Source organism: Branchiostoma lanceolatum, chromosome 4 (genome assembly GCF_035083965.1).
Source record: "Branchiostoma lanceolatum isolate klBraLanc5 chromosome 4, klBraLanc5.hap2, whole genome shotgun sequence".
Taxonomy (NCBI): Eukaryota; Metazoa; Chordata; class Leptocardii; order Amphioxiformes; family Branchiostomatidae; genus Branchiostoma; species Branchiostoma lanceolatum.
This window is the reverse complement of record NC_089725.1, coordinates 24,450,898-24,472,967: the sequence shown is the minus strand read 5'-3', so window position 1 is coordinate 24,472,967 and position 22,070 is coordinate 24,450,898. Positions and strand designations below refer to the sequence as shown.

The following is a 22,070-nucleotide window of genomic DNA, read 5'->3' as shown; positions in this document are numbered from 1 at the left end:
CAGATATGTACACGATGTTGGAACATGTTGCAGACTTTGATGTCATTGTTTCACAAGTTAAACTACATTTTACATTCAATTCTAGTGTTCTATAAGAATCAGCACTTAACGTTCGGTCGTGACATTGAAACAGGTGAACTTTTTAACACAAGTTCAGGCGAAATCCTTTAATTTGAATCTGTTGAGTTGTATTTCTATGAGAGAAACAGAATTAGATATCTATCAACAGCCTTGAACAGACGACAGAATCATACCCGGGTACCCGGAAGACACAGGTGAAATACTAGGCATGACATTTATTGTACGAACACAAAACCCAGCAATATAATCCTGAGCACGGAAATCAAAAAGTCTCGCTGGTCCGGTAGTAACCAGCGTCCTCTGCCTACATTCGCCAGCGAGGTTGAATTACGACCGCAGAGACAGGTAGGCAACCACACAGGGTAGCCAAGAATGTCGCTAGAAGCCCTGGGCAACTTAAATCTGATCAACTTTGATGGCAGATGGGTGGAGGCTGGGAGCAGACTGCTCGCACCTTCTACTGTTTTCTCGGTCGTCGTGGTATCAATTCTCTGTAGGACCCAACCTGCTCCCGTCTGCAGACTGTTAACCGTATGTAAGACTAGAGGCTTCATCTACGAGTTGATATTTTGGAAGATTATAATGTCATCATCATTAGCATAGCGGAATAATCCCTCGCGCACGGCCACGTAAGTGCCCTCATTAATCTGCATGTTTAAGAAGGAAGAGACGTTGCCATTTTGTTGATTGACCTTGTTTATATTCGAGATATTCCTGGATATTGTCCAGGCTTCCAACATTCCTTAGATAGAGATCAACGCATTTCTCCGAGCATTGGGAACAAATGATGCCGTGTTAGGCAAGAATCAAGGCACAGCTATGTGTTAATTTTTCTTCTGAAAATAATTCACTTTCGTTTTTCTTAACTTCCTCATGAGCCATGGTCAAATCTATTCGGCAATGCCCTGCTTTGAAACACGCAAGCACCTGAAGAGACGAAAGGGAAAAGTACTAAGGAGTGAGAAAGCCATCATGTTCTCTTAATCTGGCGATGTTGTTCTGATAGGACTGTGGCGCACACACTTTCTTATCTCCTCTCCATGGCATCTGCAGAACACTTGCTGTAGTTACTGCTTGTCTGTGACTCGAAGCGATGCGGCTGTCTCTGTGAGACCGGTAACCTTCGCTCCGAGTCGGACGGTTTTTACCGTGCAGACCGAACTTTTCCGCGGGCAGCTGTAAACAGCCGGGTCTGCGGCACGGGTCTAGCCGCGAGCAGGAGCCGCTTTAGACACAGCCATCTGTTCGGCTGACTTGTGTTTGAAGTGTCTCTTAATTTTTGTTTCAATCTATCTATGTTTACATGCGGCAGGGAAACAGAGAGGGCGAGGATTAGCCCTCGGTTCACTCGAAACAATACATCCTGGTGTGCTAGGGACGTGGATTGTTTAGCTGTAAGCTGGTGGCACATCTTGAGTGTGGGCAGGAGTGGGGGAAACACGGCAGATCATGCAGCACACAAGTCACCGGTGTCAGCAAAAGGTTCCATGTGTGGAGAACAACCACGGCGACACTGGTAGAAAGTTCACGTCCGAAAACCAGTCGGACCCCTTTTCCCGCCAACCTTTGTACCTGTGCCCAAAACTAATGGGAGGCATCTGCGACGAGAGGTGGTGACACCGGAAGCGGTTCCGATTTCTGGTGAACGACGTAACCCGGGTCACGCCCAACGCCTGTCAATGTGCTTATAAGCATAATGCAAACACCTCCCGCGTCACAGTGCCACTAGCTACGACCACGGCAGCAGTACGGGAAGACCAGCTTCCGACTGAGATCTCCCTTCAGACCTAGCCTAGTGGCATCCATGTGACACACGTACGCGCGCCGACATGGATTTTCGCCTTGTTCTACTCGTGGCGGTGGCGGCCTGCCTGCCGTCGGCCTGGTCGGGGCGTCGGCGGGACGAGGCCGGGAACAACCTGTGGACGGAGGCCGACCTGGAGCGCTGGCCGAGAGACTCCGAAAACAACTTCGCCTTTTGGGAGAACCTGTCCCGACGGTGGCAGATGGTTCGCGTGGTGCAGTTGTACTGCAGGACGGGTTATCACCTACAAGTTTTCCCCGACGGAGCCATCAACGGCACCCGCCAGGACGCCAGCCCGTGGGGTGAGTTCCCGTTTCCCTCCTCTTCAAAGTTCGCTCAGCCGGTCGCTGCTCTACCCGCCTTCCAAACAGCTTGCTTGGCTAACAGAAATTGCTAACACAGCGGCTCGAGTGCTCCTTACTGTCAATATGTGATAAATATCAGCGTTTACTTCATGTCACCAAATGTATGCCTAAATGGGCCTTTACCATATTTGTCAAATAAGAATTGCCGCCACCGAAATTGCTGCCCCTGACTGTTTGTATGTCTCATAGCTGGCTCCCCATTGTTTAGGGATATCAAATATAACTTGTACTTAAATGACGCCACTCGTGCGATATCTTGCCAAATATTTCTATCCCTGTCTTAAACTAACTTCCTTAAGTTTTGTAACTTTAGCACCGCGCTATCTTAAAATATTTCCTTCGCGGAGTTGGGAGCCCAGCTTGGATGTCCCAGTATCTTGGGGCTGCCTGCAGAAGTAACTCGGGGGAAAGGTTAGGCTAAATGGTTATCAGAGGAGAAGGGGTGGAAGAATGTGAATCAGTACCATCTGTGAATCCGTGTAGCCTGGACACGGTGCCGACACCGACACCTTTCAGGTCTTTGAAGATTCTGGAGAAGGACAAGATCAACCTTCCGATAAAACAGGTTCAAACTAAACACTGGCTGTGTACCGTACAGATCGCTCTCAGTTCGCAAACTCTGCAGAGTGTGCCGTTTGCGTTCACCCGCAACGCCTCCGTATGATTTGGGGGCACGATGGGGGTAATTTAAAGGTAATTATTTCTAGTCCCTCTCGAGGAGGTGAATTTATTGCCATATTTTCTGCGCCCGGGGTGAGGTTAGGCGTTTTTTTGTGTGAGGTTGTGTTTTTCCTTCCACAGCGGAGTTCCAGGTGACCATATCTCTACAAACCTAGCGCAAAGGCTTATTCAATCCTGCCTGACAAGAAGACAAAGCCGATCCACGCACCCCTTTCTAGACCTGCCAACAAAAATCTCTCCTGGCTATTCAGGGCGTATTGTACCTGTCAGCCCGCCTTTTGGAGCTCTTTGTCCCAAGGTGCAGCGCGCGATTGGTCCCCTTCATACAGAATCTCGTGGTAAAACCCAGAAAATGTCTGTCAACAAGTCGTCCATTACGGGTCCTTTCTGCACTTTCATCACCCTCCCCGGTCGGGTGGCTGGCGGACCACCGTGCGTTTCACAAATCCACCGACCATCGAGAGGGACACGCGGCGAACAGGACTTGTTTTGTGCCGTGTCCACTCAAGCACTTGACTCGCGCCCCAGCCTTTACATCCTCCTACCAAGGTCCCAGGTTAATAGGTTGTGACGGAGGAGATGGGTCGGATGTTGGCTCTTCCGTCGCGGCGGTGGCATAACGGTCCTCACCCCGCCGAACCTAGTCCTTCCGTCCGCTGTTCCCGACTGCCCGCCAGTTCGCTAATGAAGCTGTCCGTCGCAAGGTTATCACAATTTCCGTTTTTGCTCAGTGTCAGGTAGCGAGACCTGCCATCGTCCTTCCGCTATACCAGGGCTTTACATGTTCCCCTATACCACCGTCGGCATACCGAACTCTCAGGTGGAAGCTCTGCATTAGTGGCAGAGACGAAGTTTTGTTACGCCATAAATACTTCAGCGACACTTTTTGTTGCAATTTATTGTCCGGCTACAACCGGCAAGGTTACTTATTTCCATCAAGAGAGAGCTAATTCGTCGACAAATACTGTATGGAGGACAAAGGGCATGAATACGACTACGGTTAGCGGATGATTCCAACACAAAGATCGTGCGTCTGTACTGAGTTTGTGATCGTAAGCTGAAAGCTCCTAACCCAACGTCCCTTGCTCTTTTATATCCTATTAATGCTTGGCAGGGGTCCCAAAAGAAGTCTGAGAACCAACGTCTCCTTAGTTAACCATTGTGCACATCAACAGGCTTACGGTTCTGATTTCAAGCTAGGTGGGACCTGTTGTATTCATGGTGGTGTAGCCGTGTAAAGAGCCGAACCAAACATTGTCAACCCGTGAACTGTTTTACCTGCAGAGAAGAATGGTGTCGACTTGCCGTGGAGCGTGCGCATGTTTTCAGAAAACACTTAGGCAGAATAGCTGTTCTACAAAGGCTCTATTTCAGACCAAAGGATTCTGAAGGCTGGAATTGTTTTGAAAACACTCCAAACGGAGGAAGATCGCCACGTGCTTTTGATTTGGTCACCTTTATGTTTAGGCGTCTTCCCGATATCGAATCACCCGGCAAAGGGACCAGGGCTCATCGCAAGAAGTGATGTTTGGCAACGTTACACAGATCGGGAGAGCGAGATCGAGAATCCAGACGACAACTCTTGACAAGTGAGGTGACAGGCTTGCAGACGATTCCAGCGAGTCTCGGCGGGTTCGCTCCCCAGGTTGTGACGAGGACACGACAGTTGACAGACACGGACAGTCTCTCCTCGCCCAGCGGAAAATCGGTGTTGATGAGGTTGAGAGAGGAGGATGCCAGCGTCCTGCTGGCTTCCCGCGTGGTCCTCCACAGGGCGCTGCATGATTGATCAGACCCCAGAGCCGCCCGGCCAAAATACCATCTCGGAGACCGAATTACCCACAACAAGGCCCAAACACAAACCTTATGGATTTTTCAGGCTAATAATTAAACTCCTAGGCCACTTGACCTCCCAGAACGATGCCCGTGTCTTCTTAAGTGTCTGAATCGGAATAATTAGTGCTTGTTAGGGTTAGGATTTACGACCTCGGCAGGTCCGCACACCCATTAACGAAAAATTAACGAGCTACTAATGCGACTTTGATGGTCTTTCCAAGTATTCAATACAGCCAATATACATGATTAGCTGGCATTTCTTGTCACCTCCCACGAGAAAGTCGTCTATAAGCTGTAGCCAAGATTAGAAGAGGCAGTCACGAGCTTTTGTTCTTGCACTGATAAGAGTCAGACGGGCAGGTTTGACATGATCGGCCCGGTTCTGGGTACCATATGTGAAGAATTTTGACAGCCATGGCAAATATTTCGCTGCAGGCAGTGGTCTGACCGGGAAACACAATTTGATTAGGCTGCTCAGAGAAAAATGGCTGCTCTCTTCTCAGACGATCCAATATAAACTCATTCCGTTCTCTTGATGATGTGGTTTTCTTGATTATATTGCTTTTTTTCCTCTCATGGCCCACAAAGCCGGAAGGAGAGAATGAATGTTAGAATCCTTAATTTTGAATTGAGACTATGTTGGCAAGAGTGGCTTCTTAGCTGGCTGGCAGAACTAAATAGCTGTCTGAAACTCATTTCATGGAGGAAGTCTTGCTCTGTTGGACTGATGTAGATGTTGGCAACCTCTCAGCAGCTCGTGCTCTCGGAAACTACCGCTAGCACAGAGCTGGTGTGTGATACCATTTGTCGGTTTATCAGACGATACATACAGATCGTCATTATCCGCGAGTTGCTAGCCTCCATAGCAGGCTCTCTGTGCCTTTTTTGGCTTACGGTAGCCTGCCCGTAACCATGATTAGGCCCGGGCTGGCTGCACAAACCTCCCAGTACGAAAAGAAGACAAGAACAAAAAGTGTATTATAAGCCAAAAAAGGCCTGCTGTGGAGGCTATGCAATCATTTTGGAGCTACATGTATTGTTCAATTGTTGTCTCCTTGTTAGCTAAAGTGTAACTGTAGTAGTATTTGGTCCATTGTCCGGCCACTATCTCTGCGGCTGCCTGTGGGGTCAAAAGTCAGTAATCTCTAAATCCCCCCGTTTCATTCTAATACCAGTAAATTCCTTTCGCTCGTAATTGTTAGCTTAGTTGGGCTGTTTCTGGTTTGTCGTTAATCTGCTAGCTAAACACGCTGCCCACGACCCTTGGCTGCCACTCCGACTTTTGGCCGCGTATATTATTCAATATCCATCCAAGGCCCGTTTATCTACCAAACGTTGGACAAATTTATCCCTCATTGCATGCAGAAAAGCAGCCAAACTCTTGAAACAATTGAAGTAGAAATAGATATAGAAATAGCTGTAATTTCGTCTTTGATTTATCTATGTTTTTTTTTTTTATTCTTGTCCATCATTGTTTTACTTTATTTGCAATTAGCCATTGCAAAAAGTTATCTATTCCTATAATCACGAAGCAGATCTTGGGAGGGAAAATCGCATCGTTTTCTGCTTGCCCTGATGCATTGGACGAAAATTGTGAAGTTGACCCCTGACCCTTCGTCATCTAAAGAACGCATTTTGCTTTGATGACCAGGTGGGAGTCGCGCGATGTGGGTCAGTCCTTTAACTGGTATGTTTATATTTTCACGGTGTGAGAAATGGTTTTGTTGTAACGTTCCTATTTTATACCCTCCAGGTACCATGAAGATACGACCGGCCGGTTTGGGCAGTCCTATAACCGTTTTGTTTATATTTTCACGGTGTGAGAGATGGTTTTACTTGTTGTAACGTTCCCATTTTGTACCCTGCAGGTATCATGGAGATCCGGCCAGCCGGTCTGGGCAGCGTAGTGAGCATCAAGGCGGTGTTCAGCGGCAGGTACCTGGGCATGAACAGCAAGGGAGACCTGTATGCTGCGGTGGGTACAATTATCTGCTTTCCACCAATCAACCATATCAAGTACGTCGGCATAGCAGCACATGGAGTAATCTTCATGCAAAGGATTGGTTCTGGCAAGTTTCACTAACTAACGCACAAAAACGAGACCGAAACGTACAAAAATACGCCAAAACTATGTATCTATTTGGGTCTCTATGTGTGATGCAAAAAATTGTGATTGCACCGATCGATATTGATTATTCAAATAAACAATCAATCAATCAACAACCAACCAAGCAGTTATGCCAAGTTACCGTACAACCTCGTGCAACATCAAGACGGCCTGCAATGGAAGATGCCCGGGCGTTCGTTTTGATTTTACAACCGCAACTGCAGAATGTGAGGAAACACTGAATCCGATTTTTGACTAAAAGGTTTTGAGTAAGGACGACGACCTGACAGAGATAGGACAGGAATGTTGCCAAACTGAAGGGATACTCAAACGCCTAAAATCACAGCGTGCACATCCATGAGTGTTCAGCGGCGAGTGTTTTATAAATACTCGCCATATCTCAAGATTAACGAGTCAACGGTCGTCCAAGTTTTAAATCTTTCATAACAAACGTGTTTGTTGCAATGGCAGGCCAAGGGTAGAATGTAAAAACAAGAATTTACTGCTTTACCTGTGCCAGGCTTGAGATTAGCTGGTGGACACGTCTCCCGGACGTGGAAGATTAGACAGAGACCTGTCCAAATCTATACTCGTGCGAAAAACGGGAGTACTAATCTAAAACACACCCTAATCTAACTTTTAACATGTGGCACAAATGCCACGAAGGAAGCTGTTAGTGTTTTATTATGTCACAAGTTGAAGGTTAATGACCTCTCAGGTCCATCTCCTTTCCGCATCTTCTACAAGACAGTGTCGGTTTTGTCTAGTTTCTCCCAAGCTTTGTTTTGATTATTTGAAAAGTTTCTCAAAACTTGAAGTACTTATTTTTCAACGTTAGCAACATCAGAATGACTTCGCACAGTTCTCAATAGGAAGACGGTTCGAAGGAAATCGTCACTGTGACCCCGCAGTAAGAATGTGCCTGCCTCTTTTCCCCCTTCAGTGGCTTCACTTCCAGCGACAAAATGTCAGTGTACTGGGACCCAGTGGTGTTTTGACTGCCCGATTTGTCCTCCCACCTTCCATCCATCTTACCACTCGAGGCAGAAGCGTCAAGCATTAGTGCCAGTGTCCCTCTCTCCGGCACGATGAAGGCCACCTTTCCGCCAAATGCCGTCCGTACAGCCGACTTGGAGTGCTTCACATCGTGGAGATTCTTTCAACGTGACTCGGATTCAACGGTCTGGACGGGCATGTCACTATTCTGTCACGACTTATAACATCACCGTGTGCGTTATCACCGCCCTGTAATTGTGTGGCTCACTGAGGAGATCCTCTGGTTTTACATGGCGGTCCTGGGGGAGGGGAGGGACGCGTGTGAAGGAACCATTTAGTTCTTTGCTAGCTTTCAGAGTTTGAAGTGATCGGGAATCAAGACTGTCCTTGAGTCGTCTGGTTTATATACATTTTATACCCTTCATAGATAAGTATAATAATTATGATACTATGATACTAAGTATAGTACTAATGAGAACCACGAATTATGCGCACAATGCCAAGATTCAGAACTGAGGACAGTGTGATGTTGACTTCATCATATCACACCACACGTCTCTCTCCCATCCCCAATAGGGTTTGCCAGTTGTTACGGCTTCTTGAAAGGACTCGGGAATCTTTTGTACGTTTGGTGAACCCAGATAAAACAAATGGATCAGATGGAAAAGTAAACACAGCAATCTGTTTTTGTATTTGTCGAAGAAAAACGCAAATATTTGCAGATACGGACGCTTGTGCAAGTCTTCGGGCCGATAAAATCTGTTGTAGTCCCACGACAACGTGAATGATTCTCAACAAGATCATTCGTCCGTTTCCTTGTGGTTCGGGTGAAATCGCCAGAACGTTATCTTTCGCGATTGTTCTAAATCCGTATCAGTCATCTAACATCGTCTTAATCTGTGGAGGTCCCGATTTGTTATGGTTCTTTTGGCCGCCATCTATTTGTTATGGCGCATTTGGGCTTTATTTGGGTTTGTTGGTCCAGCAGTTTGAACCGACCCAAATCAATCGGTACATTCCGCAGAAGTAAAGCCGCGCTAGCTTAAAGAAGGAAAGTTTAGAAACATCAGATAAGTGTCTTGTTAGACGTGAGGCAAGGTCGGGAGCATTCGTCGTTGAGCTTGACAGGGCATGAAAATCTTTCCGTGACAGCATATCTGCCGCGCCGTTACCTACCAGCTGGTAGAGACCACCAGGTTCGAGACGTACAGCAAAGTCGCCTTCTTTGTTGTTGGCCCGGATAGAAAATGTCACAAGTTTTGTTTTCATCCCGTTTGAGCTTGGGCAGACTTTGCCTCAGAAGGCTTTTTAAATGTCTGGGCATACTGACAGAGGCGCTTTTCCCTGGCGGCTGTCATCTGTTGGGCGTTCGGTCTCACAGTATTAGCCCCGCTCTTGAACTTGTTTTGATAAGATTGGCTACGTTTTGTTTCAAGGGGGTTAATGAGGCATCACTCAGAGGCCAGCTCTAACATGGCAAGGCCGCGGGATTGAGAGGCCTTCACACGGCATGTCGGGCCCGTAATGTGTCCCTGGGTACCCGGGTGGCAGTTGAACGACCCAATCTGATGTGGTGCGATGTTCTGCGATCCCTCAAGAACCAACAGTACTGTGGCAGTTACTAGTAGATGTAGGCTTTTTCCCGATCTCCTAATTGACTCATTGTATGCTTAGCCCTTGAATTGTATGTTTTACTTTACATTTGTACTTCGACACTGCTGTCAACATGCAATTAGCCTACGGGCATGAATTTGCAATAAAACTTCTTATTTAAAAGCAAACTGTTCGGACCTGTTAAACGTCCACGACTTAATGAAATAGGTGAGCAGCATTACTTTCCATTTGTGATTGGCTAGGATCACTTTCTGAAAGACATGCCATAAGGGGGAGGGGCATTTGACACCCACATTCCACTAGAGCGGCGACCTCGCTGCGACTGCGCTGCGATCTAAAATTTGACAGAGGTCCCGACGAGATAGACAAGAAAACGAATCTTTTTACGTTTTGTGTGTTTTGTGGTTTTATCAGTCATACTTTTATATTTTGCATGATATTCCAATGATGAAGTCAATGGTTACACAAATACAAGATCATACAATAGAGGCCACAGCGAGATCGCAGCGCGATGGCCGTCTAGTGGAATGGAGGCCTTGGTCAAAGTAAAATGCCAGTGTTCATGTATATGACCGCTAGGTCGCCAGAAAAGTGATGAAAGATACATAACGTCAGTCCGTAGATACGACTTCTTGTTGAGATAAACACAGAAGAGGGAGTGTAAATTTGGCCATTGTTGTAGTTGTCTGCATCTGACAAGGACCGGATGTTCGTCACATTCATACTTGCCATGATGGTATTTGCTCTTTGGATTCCGTCAAATGTTGGGAGTAAAGACCCCTGTTTTTCAGACCCATTGCACTGTCATCTTGATTTTGAACAGCCGTAGAGCCTGATGACAGCTTTTCTCAGTTTGTCGTACAAGTTGAATCTCCTCCTGGTTTCAATGTGCCTCTTTTCAGTCAACAGACTCATCTTACATCGGATTAATGAAAGCAATCCAATGATAAATGCTTTCGACTATCAAAGACAATTACAGTGCATTATTTTGATGTTTGATTCGTTTGTTTGTATGTAACCTCCCGATCCCTTGATTGTTTGAAGTTTGGCCAGTAGACATCACAAACAACTCGGACGGCTGAGGACGCGACGAGACATGCAACACTCCGACCTGCTGTAGGGACTTAGATATGGAAAGTAAGGTCGGAAACCTCGGTAGAAACCCTGGCTTGCTTCAGCTCAAAAGGTGAGGGCAGAGTCAAGGACATGGGTCTGTCCGTCAAACGCCACCGACGGTGAAAACGGGATCGCAAGGACGCCCGTCTGTGTACGGCCGCCAGTAGCCCCGGGCCCGGCGGCATGTACGTGATGGCATGGGGCAATTGTTTAAGGCTTGGCTTTATCTGTTGTGAGAGCTAAAGCCACCTTTCAGCTTGTTTACCCGAGTTTACACTAACTTTGCCCGCACAGGTCGTAATTTGTTTCTGTTGTGTGTGGTAGATTGAAGTCTGGGCTGACCCGCGGTACACACACAACCACATGTCTCTCCTCAGTCCCAACAAATGACGCTGTTCTTGTGGGGATGCTTTTTTCTAGGAAAGTCGAGCCGCGTGCGGTAGGTTTTCTCAGATTTGCGGCCATATTTCTGTAACATCCTGTGACGAACTGCTCTCCTCTATGGTTTATGTGAGTCGAAAAAGAAAAATATACAAACGGACAACTTAATACAACTTTGGAATTCCAGCTTCGACTTACCCTTTTAAAATTTTGACGTTTTGACAAACTGTTCTGTACGGTATGTCGTATATCGTTATCAGAATGTTCTCCGAGTCAACAACAGAGTGCAGTCCTTAAAGCTATGTCAAACAACAAGGCAGGGATGTTCAGTTAATGGTCTTGTGATGTTTAAGCCTCTCGGAAGTTTGAAGTGAGTAAATTCAAATTTGCACATAGTTTAGTCAAACATCTACACATAGGTCATGTCAAAAGGCTTGACGTCAGTCAATAGACCTTCTTTGGACAAGTGTATAGAAAGAACAACAGTCGTGCGACTTAACAACGGAGACCGTTTGAGTTGTTAGATACTATCTTACAACAACATTCTTCAGTACAAAGACATACATTTGCACTCGGCTTTGCGAGGCTCCGGCATCGTCTGTAGAGATGGTTTGTTGATTATTTTCCGTCTATTTTACTTTCATTTGCGTGATTGATTGTAAACAAACCTGAGTGCAACCACCACGTCAACAGCGTTCAACAGAAGTCAACGAAATCATCGTGACTTCTCTCTCTTACCGCCAATATCAATTAAACCAAATGGCAAATTAGAGTGAATAGAAATTACCAACTAGCTGACAAGTATACCATGTATTTCCAGGTTAAGTTTTGCAATGTTGAATGTGTCACTGCAAGATGAAAAATACGCTACACTGCCCCCCCCCCCCTTCCTCGAGCAAGAATCTTCTTGAGCTTCACATCTTCTGAGAATTAAAAAGTTTTGTTGAAGACAGCTTTAGGGAAACCTGTCACCAAGTAGCGTGCCAAAATGTTGTCATACATGAACGTGTTGATGGAAAGACGACACAATTGTAAAGATTTTGGATTAGCATTCAGTGGCAAGCCTCAGGAATGCCCGATGAATCATTGTGCGAGTGACCTCTATTGTAGGTTAAAACTTGAGGCGCAAGGTGCCTTCTGTCAATCGTTTCCTATTGAACAATGTTGATCCCCCCATGTGTACAGTCCCTCAAGCATACGGCCCCATACCATCCCACCTACCTACTTCTTGTCGCCCCTGCTTTGTACTTCATGTACAACCAAACTACAAGACAAACAACACAGTCTCACAGAGAACAGCGAACGTGACTTTACAGAAATGTCCGTAGTGCGACCACACTGACACATTTAAGACCCCCATTTAAGTTTCAGCCGGCGGTGAAAACGTGTTGTTAGTAGACTTATTAGCATTGTGTAAGCAATAAGTCGATTTTACCGTGTGATGTCCCTTCTCGATTTGGTTCAAGTGAAGCCAGGTGTGAAGTATCCTTCTTCAAAATAAACTACTACCAACGATATTTAAACGTGTAAAATGTAGAGGTACGGAAAATGATACTAGTAACTGCAATGTGTACAATAGATGGACAAACTTCAGCCTCTGAGAGCTGAGAGTCATTGGTAGCGGGTAGGTTACACATTTGTAATCAACTTTCGTGTCAACCTTAATGGCATCGATAACCCTATTCATTCTAAGGAAATGATTTACATTGGATTGAACGAGCAAAGAACTGCGAGTAAGCCGTAAGGAAGTAGCCTCTACCAACCTCCTTGCCTCTACCAGGCCCCGCGGATGGCTGGGAGAATAGTAGTCGAATTGGCCAAAAAGAGTGACTTGTATACTAAGGGAGCTTGCAAGTGAAACCCTGGCAAATATTCTCTCTATAGCCGGCGTGCTTAGTTTGGTAGAGACTAGTAAGGAAGTATCCCAGGTACTAGTACATTACGTGGTCCATACCACGCAGTCGTTTTTGTCCAAAACACGCCAGCGGTGTTTGATGGGACCGGAAGTGTCGTTGTACAGTTGGAATGCCTCTGACACTTGTAACCTTCGGGGCACGAAGGTCAAGTGAGGGTTAGATAGAGTTGTCTCTGCCGACCAGACAAACCCCACTGGCACGGCATGAACGTCACGGTCACGGCACAAGTTCAAGACCAGAAGTCGTATACACATGTTAGAAGTAATGAGAGCCTGAAAGCTGACTCTCTTCAGTCCCCAACATGGTTCATTCACTCACTTGTAGTCATTCGTAGTATCATTGATACCATCCGAAGATCTATCTTGTTTTTACCAGCCTGTGTGTTTGTTTGTCGCGGTGTTATTTGAATACTAGTATTGTAGAGCGACAGGATGTGTGTCGTAAGATGGTGTAATTGGAGACTGGCAGGATGGCAAGATCCAAAGTTTGCCCCGTAGTTTCGCAGGAAAATGCATCATGAGACAGAATTAGCGAGAAATACTCAATAATGAATAAAACAAGCAATCCAAAGAAACTCTAAATATTTCACGGAGGTATGAGATCTTCGATCTCTTCTTTAGAAAGAGAAGGCGCCTAGCTGGCTGTTCTAGTTATCCACTTCAGGTTGGTAGATCATGGTAGAGGACTATGTCTATATATTGTATGATATGGATACATGACATATTACATGTATGTAACGTTACGCTTAGTATATTTGTGACTATAAGATATTGCCCATGCATCCTTTCTTGTGGATCGGATGCGTTCTTCAGTTTCCGTATAACTTATTTTTCCATTTTCTCCTATCGCTACAGGACAAAATTGGCGAGGAGACAGCCTTTACGGAATGGACGGACAAGGCTGGGTACAAAGTCTACGAGTCCATTCTATATGGACATTCGGGTCCTGAGGCCAGGAAATTCTGCGTGGCCCTGAACAAGAACGGGAAACCGAGGAACGGGCGCAGGACCAAAAGGTCCCGGGCCTCCGCGCAGTTTGTCCCGCGCAATATGGGGGAACCGCCGCGCCTGCCAGCCAACAGAGCCATGAGACTTGTCAGGTACAGGAAGAAACAGAAGAAACAGCGCAGACGAAACAGAAGAAAACAGAAGCGACCATCTAGGCAGTAAAGTATGCGACAAAGGACTTCAATAATAGAGATAGATAGACAAGTGCATTGCTCCGAATGAGAACCTAGCATCTGGTGAGAGGCTCAGTCAGGAGTTGCAACTACTTTGGACGTTTAAGTTCACTCTTCTATATTATTGTCAACTCCGAGCAGACAGTTCACCGAATGCAACGAATATTCTTGCCGAACTTCAAATTCTCCGAACATTTGGTCCAAGTTGACGACATGCATGGTCCGCAAGAATGGAGTCCTGTCCCATGGCGACGCTCAAGTTACAAACTCTAGTCCAGAAAAACAGATATGTTCCAAGTACAACTACCAATTTGACCAAGGCGTGATGATAGAGGAAACTGGTGTTCTGTTCTAAAAGTGCCAAAGAAAGTGCCAAAGAAAGAAACTGACCATCTTCAAAAGCAGTCGCAAGATACAAGATGACCGACGACAACGTGTACAACTACACTGAAAATTAGAGACTTTCCAGGGACGATTGTGCGTGGTGTAACTCCACAAAAAAGTATTGGTGTTTGCATCATAGTCGATAGCCTAACGAGTTGACTTGTTGAGTCTTTTAGAATGCTTTTATTTATCGCCATACACATTGTATAGTCAACTCTGAGAGTCTGGCCACAGTCATTACAACGAGACCAAGTGAAGACTAGATAATAGTCTAATGGTCGTAACATTTTCTCTTTGTATGTCAGGTTATGCTTTGCTGAATAGTTATGTAGATATAAACCAGTGCCAAATCTTTTAAGTCGTGCTTAGGTACCCTATGTGTATGCTTTGAAACCACCATGTGGCCCACAGTCCAGTGATTTACAGACATTCATAAGCCACGTAGCGTTAAATAGCGACAGGTGTCAGTCAAAGATGACCAGACCCAGAAGTGTCCGTCACTTCTAAGAAACTCGCCTCGTCGCGACAACAACCCATGCAACACCAACTCGTTTAATGGGGCAAAAAAAGCTAGTTTTCTAATTTTCAACTTGCAGTCTATCTTTGTCAGACGTGGGTGAAACATCAAAGCGGCGATAAGAACGGAGAATTGGTGACCGTTTACAGGAGCGACGACTGATCGGCACATCCGCCTCCGCTGTCCGCCCACATAGCGACCTTCCCAACTCTCTTGTTTGTAGTTGTTTCAGAGTCAGAGGCCTTCTGTTTTTCAGATGCCACTTTCGTAACGTACGCCTTCTTACTAACTCTCTCAGTTGTTTGGAGTTGTTTCAGAGTCAGAGGCCTTCTGTTTTTCAGATGCCACTTTCGTATAAACGTACACCTTTTTCTAATAGAGGTTTCTCTATCTCCCGAACCATCACACCGAGTTATTTGACTCGAAGACGTAAACTAGCAGCATGTGTGTCCTAAAGTGATGATAGAGGACTCGAAGAATTGAAAGAGCCCGTTCTCTTTTTAAATTATTGTCGGGGTGCAAGCCCTGCGTGGCCTTTGACCCCTCGTAAGTGAGGAGACAGGATGAGACAGCGGTGAATTCCAAAGGGATTATCTCCTGTTTCCACTTAATAGACTAAGTAACTTGATATGTCCCCGGCCTGCGATGTAAGAAAGTTGTATATTTGTCCTGTATATAACTTCATATGTGAAGTAAGACACTGTTTTCATTATAAGACAGACATAGCTTAAACTCAATCGACCGACACAGCAGGGGGTAGCGTGGACGTCAGGATGTTTTAAACTTGGCAGTGTTTGTGTAGACCTAGGGGGACTTGAGGGGACATGCTGAACTTCCTATGGAAACGGACGATATTGTGCTATTTCAACTTGGATCGTTTTGAGAGAAATGATAACGAGGCAGTAAATGATATTTTGCATCGGTGTTAGCAGGTGTTTGTTGAAAATCGCTCTGGCAGGACCGCATAAGAGTTTAGTCAATTTATTCCCCTCATGAAATTATAGACAGTTTATACCCTGACGCTACAATGGAATGTATATGAGCTTGCTAATCTGTGTCGAATGCAAACTTAATGTGACTTATTGTTAATTGTTCCAATATCATTTAACATAAACATACGTACAAATAGTTGTCAGTATTGTTTTAGTTTCATAAGATAAGAAGGACAGTTTATACACGTGCTGCCTAACGTTAGCAGCGACAAACACTGTTGTTGTGCTTCCAGTTATGTTATCATTTCCAACCGAGGTATGACAAAGACAGTACCCAGTCGTGTTAATTTTTACAAATTAATCCTATATTGAAGTAAATAAAGCGAATAATATGTTGATTAATCGTTTGTTTGCGTTTGTCTCGTCTGCATTCATTCATCTATTCCCACGTTGCTGTTTCAGTCTGAGAGAGAAAACATTTGTCGTCCAACTGGCTTTGATTTAATTTGGACTACATCTGTCGGCCGGCGGGATGGCGGAGGAATGCCGGGATCTTATTTGTACCGCGGTTGGTCATTCCTGCAGGGTGAGCATGCACGACGCTACTGTAAAGAGTTATGCATGTTTTTTAATTCATAATAGCAACCGAATGTCTCGAAGCTCTCCAACATCTGCATCAATAACAGCAATTAGTGAGGAAGGCATCTGAGTCCATACATCTGTGAAGATTGCATAGATGCAGCAAAAATGTTCTTACTCTTAGATTTTGTCAAGTTTTCGTCATTGCTTAGTAAAGCGGTGAATTTAGGAGAGAAAAAAAGCACCACCTTCGGCTACCGTCCCCTTGCCATGTTGACCATACATGTGTGCTGATCAAAGGAAAAGGGAAAAGGTTCCGAGGGAAAGGGCCTGAGTTCGTCACAAGATACTTTCCATCAGATTATAAGTGAACGTGACTTCAAAGAAAATCATTAGCACATTTGCACATCTGTAAGGGATTCCGCGGGGCTGTGTTTGTCTGGACAGATGTTCGACATCTTGTATGTTTTCAAAAGAAGCAACAAAATTATGAAATCGGACCTTCGCCGAGTCAAAGGGTCTCCAAGAGTGAACGGATGATATTCTTGTGCTGGATCCCGGCCAATGATACAACTCTGCAAGACGCTAAGTGATTCTAATGAACCCGTGACACAAATGTACAAATACAGTATATATAAAGTTATATATCTTTCTGTTGTACAGTGTGTACATTCAAATATAAGGATGTATTTCACTATATAACGTTACAGGTTCGGTAGACTGTGGTCCAGATCGTCTGCCCACCTTAGCAACAATATAGAAAAAAAAACCTTGGTTCCAAGCATCAAACATGCTACTCAGACACTAGTATTGTCACTGAAAACATTGCAAAATCTACAGAGCATTCGGAGTAATCTACAAACAGATGAATTGGTCGGGGTTATTTTGTCGTTTGCGGCCTTTTATATGTTTTGAACTGCCTTTCCTAATGGTGCACGCCTTCTTGGGGCTGCCCTCCCGCTCGCAAGAAAGCAGAGATGGCAGCAAATCTTGAACCCCGGCTGATTTACCCGCTTGGAGATTTCATTCGGAGGACCCATTCTGACATTCTCTCTCCGCTCCCTCAACATCGCACCATTCTGTTTCAGTTATGTCCTGGGTCACTCAGCCGGTCAAACAAAATGATGACCAGATACCGAATACCAGACTCTCTACCGCTCTGTACTATCAACAACATCCTGAATCAATTGAACTACAAGGTCCTACAACTGTACGGTCGTCACAAACGTGTAAACAAACTGTACATTTGCCAAACCATACCTGTGCGTTTCGTTAAAACAAGGAGGTTGGTTAGAGCATCTACAGTGCTCATGTTTAGAACGAAAATGCACAACTTCTTCTCTTTTAGTGTCGTTTAGTGTATGAGCGATGAAAAATTACCATAACTGTACGATAGATTTGTTCTAAAACAAAACTTTGCCTTTGTTCCAACGACGTCACAGTATCAAGATTACGGAGTTGTACGGTTTACCATTTTGTGGACAGAAGGTTTTCTTAAGCCCCTGTCACACTTGTGCGTATAGCCGTTGCGTGTGAGTTGCGCATTGACATTTTTTTTCATATGCCGCCGTGCCCACAATACGCATCTCACACGCATCTTAATCGATTTGTGTAAGTTTTATGTATGCCGGCATACCCACAATGTGGCCCAGTAGACATGATATTTTGGGGGTAAGTTATACGTTACAAAAGATTTTTGATTATTTTGATGTGTGTGTGAGGCACATCTAACATATCAATAATGAAACGTGAGTCACACATTCGTTAAGACAATCGAAAAATTCCACAACTATTGTGCGTACGGCTGCGTATTGAATTTTGTCCATACACAACTCACACGTAACGGGTATACGCACAAGTGTGACAGGGCCCTTAGGTTCTAAACTAACCTGTTCGACTAAACGACGCTGGCTGGACCCCTGGGGCACGTGTTAATACAGGTGGCGTGAATATCCATAACATTCAGTGGAAGATAAACTAATATGGAACGAAACGTAACGGGATAAAAAGCCGCCAGAGGCCTCGGTAATTGACAAGAATGTGAGGTGTTTTGGAGCGAGTTTCCGTCTCTTGTATGATATGTCACCATACGGATGGACTACAAGTTATACAGTCACGATATTTCAACATTTCGCACGACTATCAGATGCTATATCCTTTCATTTTTAATTATGTTTTATCTACAAACCTGACCCGGAGATATCACCAACCGTCCTAGATCACGACTGAATGCGGATTGCTACCACTTATGCGGTCAACCTTCCAGCCTTTGTAGTCTTCCATTCCCTCTCTTCATAGATAGCATATCTAGATATCCTGCGTTATCAATTATATACTTGGTTCAAGTTGACTTTTAAGTCTAAATAATACCATAAGCCATAAATATCTTAAATTGAAGCAATCACAGAAGTCATTCCCTGTCAAAACAGGGACAATCGGTAAGTGGTTTTCTATTCCATGCAGGTTAACGTCAAATGTTAGTATACCCAGATAAGAAGGGCTAATCCCACCGATATGTACGTGGCCAATACCATAACCACTCTTCTGTAAATAACCAACCTTCAGATGAAGCTACGCGATATGTATTCAACGTTACGGGTTTCGTATGTCAGATTTTATCTTTATCTAGATATCAGACTAATTGTCTCCATTAGGAGCTAGCAGTCGATGGACAGGAACGTTTTTTTAAAGACGACTAGGAGAATTGTAGCCTGGGTGCCATCCTATTTCTACCGTCGGCTCCTACACTCGCTACCCTAAAAAAATATTTGAAAAAAAAAATTAGGGTGGCGAGTGTAGGAGCCCCCGGTAGAGATAGGATGGCAACCAGGCTAGGAGAATTGAGCTTTTTCTTCTCCTACGAAAGCACAGGAAGTGTGCTGATGAATCATCACATTTAAAAACGTCTATATCTTGAGCGGTTTCCGGTTTGTGGGGAATCGGCGGATCACAATGTATGAATACTCGTACTGAAAAGCGTGCCAGTCTGTTCGTTGTCAACTGTCCCCGTCCGGCACAATCGTGTCAATGAAAAGCTCAAAAGTAAACAAAAAATGAAAGCATAGGGTTTCTAAATATAACTTGATGTTTGCTTTTCTCATTGATCATTCTTGCCCTGGTGCAACCGGATACATAAAAGCATGTCAAACGATGACGAAAGGTACTAGATGCATGTACTAGTATAGTGTAACCTGCCGCGGCCCAGCATATCTGAAATATCATTCTAAGCTTTGCCTCTGGCAAGATTCTTTTATCTCTATATCTTGCTGTCATCATGGCCATTATTGCAAGCTTCAGCCTTTTGGGGCCATCTAACATTTCAATTAGAAGCCTGCTGTGTGCTTTGGCTGCCGTTCACATGTGCTCCCGCGGTGCAGGGAGAGGAGAGGAGAGGAGGAGGCCATCTCTTCTAATCGGATTTAGAAGAGCTAGAGACTAGAGGCCGTCCAATTTCCGACAGCCAAGTTGGACTTAGTCATAACACCTTTTCTTCAAGTGCGCAGTAAGAATTGGAGGAGAAGTTGTTTCAGCGCTATTGTGGTTCATTATAAAAGACTATTAGGAAACGGAAATCGTGACTGGCCAAAAGAAACAAATGGAAACACTGAGTGTGGTTACAAAAGCAAGTTAGCCGTTACTTTCCATTGGCGACGTTTTTCACGGGGTGACACAGGTCAAATGAAGACAATAGAAAACACCTATTCAAAATTGAGTAGTTAGTCACCGGTCTTCTTGGATCGGTCTCTTGAATACTATATGATAATCTAAGAAACCACACATGACCCTTAAATGTCCTTCTGTTTTTGTTATTGTCCCAAGACCTGGATGTCAGTAGAATATATATATACATATATATATAATGAAAGGAAGTAAGACATTCAGCAGTAATCTCTTCATTGAAGACCTTGACATGGTCGCTCCACTATCTGATCATGCGGATCTTTGATCACAGTACATCAGGATCAGTACAGAGGACCTTGGGATGCCGAGTCTTCCATATCGTCTCGCAAGTGATGAGAAGTCACAGATATGAGCCACTGAAAGACGAGCGAGGATATAGAACAGGGAACAAAACATGCGTCAGTTTGGAGTGTCGGTGATGTATGACTACTATGGTCCATGCGAGCTGGCTGAGGCCGTGTAATTCAACATCTTCCTTGGGTCAATACTCAGTATAGTTTTCCGCAGTGATACCCGCTGTTTGTTTGGCGATGTACGCTAGGGCAAAGCCGCCATGCCCACTTGGGTGGACGAAATAGATTTCTGATCTACCTCGCTGATTGTTGCCCACCCACACAGTTAGCGTACAGACAGGGCGAAGAGCCCACGCGGCGTCAGAATCCGGGCTTAAGGACCCCGTGCTCTTGGCAGTTATGCCAGGTTACTACTCTTGCGTCAAGGTTGGCAAACCGTACAGGTGTTGGTTTGCTAATTTGGCCCATGTGTCGACGGTTCTTACAACTGAAATGTGAGGAGCTTGGCAGACAGAGTGACTCCAGTGTCAGGAGAGGACCTCTTGGTCTTTTCGATCGCAGAGAACAAAGATCAGAAGTAAGAAAATCGAATCCACAGCTCACAGCGGGTTTAGCTGTTGTACGAGTTGGAGCTCAACCCAAAGGTTTGTATGATAACTGGGCGTAAGTGTGCAGAAAAGCACACCCTTGCCAGCATCTGTATGTTGGGAAAGCTGGTGCCAGTAATTCTCGCTTTATGGCCAACGAGATAATTGACCGGATAAAGTACCGTGACCGCCAACTTGACGCCAAGTTAGTTTAGTTTATATGTCGTATGGTTGTCTGCTGTTTGATGTATTTATTTTTGTTCTGCAGATATGTTAGAAATCCTAAGAGATTCGAATGAAGACTGTGCTCGATACTAGTATGTCGCGTTAAGTAGGTGAATGATAGGTTCCTAGTCTGGCTGAGTTGAAAACAATAAAAACCGTGGCCGGTGTGGACTGCGCGGTATGTCAGGTGCAAAAGGCATGAGGGACGTGTGCTGAGTCGTAGGGAGAAGGCGATTAGTTACGACTGACATTAGTGACAAGTCGTGGCCTCACTGTCAGTGCAGTTCTGGCACTGTCCATCAAGGGTCAACCCCTGTCTCCGGTCGCCAGGACGCTGACCTTGTGTTTGTGTTTGTGTTTGTGTAGGACAAAATCCCACACTTAACCCATGGCTAAGGATACATTTTGGTTGGTCGGTTACACCGGGAGGCTATCGTGCATCACCGTTACAAACCCGTGGTGGGATGGTGTGGCGATGCAAAAATCCCTCTATCGTCGGGAATCACTTAGGAATATTTATCATGGCAAGGGTCGTCATAGTGCAGTGCTCTGACAAGTTGGAAGTGTCTGATTCTCTTCCCTAAACAAATAAGACTATGTCTTAGTCTGTATGTGACACAAAATAAGACCTTAGTCTCTATGTGACAGAATCTTAGAAGCGTCTGACTCTCTTCCCTAAACACATAAGACTATGTCTCAGTCTGTATGTGACACATAACAAGACCTTAGTTTCTTCCCTAAACACATAAGACTATGTCTTAGTCTGTATGTGACACAAAATAAAACCCTACTCTT

At 45.0% G+C, this 22,070-nt stretch overlaps 1 protein-coding gene across 1 annotated transcript; it reads left to right on the top strand.

Annotated features, from left to right (window-relative positions):
• The first annotated feature begins 1,375 nt into the window (after positions 1–1,375).
• LOC136433593 (fibroblast growth factor 16-like) lies at positions 1,376–16,312 on the top strand. Its single transcript, XM_066425945.1, has 3 exons — positions 1,376–2,187; positions 6,636–6,742; positions 13,752–16,312. The coding sequence occupies exons 1-3, from the start codon at positions 1,911–1,913 to the stop codon at positions 14,064–14,066; spliced, it is 699 nt and encodes a 232-aa protein (XP_066282042.1). The 5' UTR covers positions 1,376–1,910; the 3' UTR covers positions 14,067–16,312.
• The last annotated feature ends 5,758 nt before the right edge of the window (positions 16,313–22,070 follow it).

What these genes read in the sequence shown, in the direction of transcription:
- LOC136433593 (XM_066425945.1), top strand. Translation starts at nt 1,911, where the DNA reads ATGGATTTTCGCCTTGTTCTACTCGTGGCGGTGGCGGCCTGCCTGCCG. An exon ending in CCAGGACGCCAGCCCGTGGG is followed by an intron (nt 2,188 to 6,635) that starts GTGAGTTCCCGT and finishes TGTACCCTGCAG; the next exon opens with GTATCATGGAGATCCGGCCA. An exon ending in AGGGAGACCTGTATGCTGCG is followed by an intron (nt 6,743 to 13,751) that starts GTGGGTACAATT and finishes CTATCGCTACAG; the next exon opens with GACAAAATTGGCGAGGAGAC.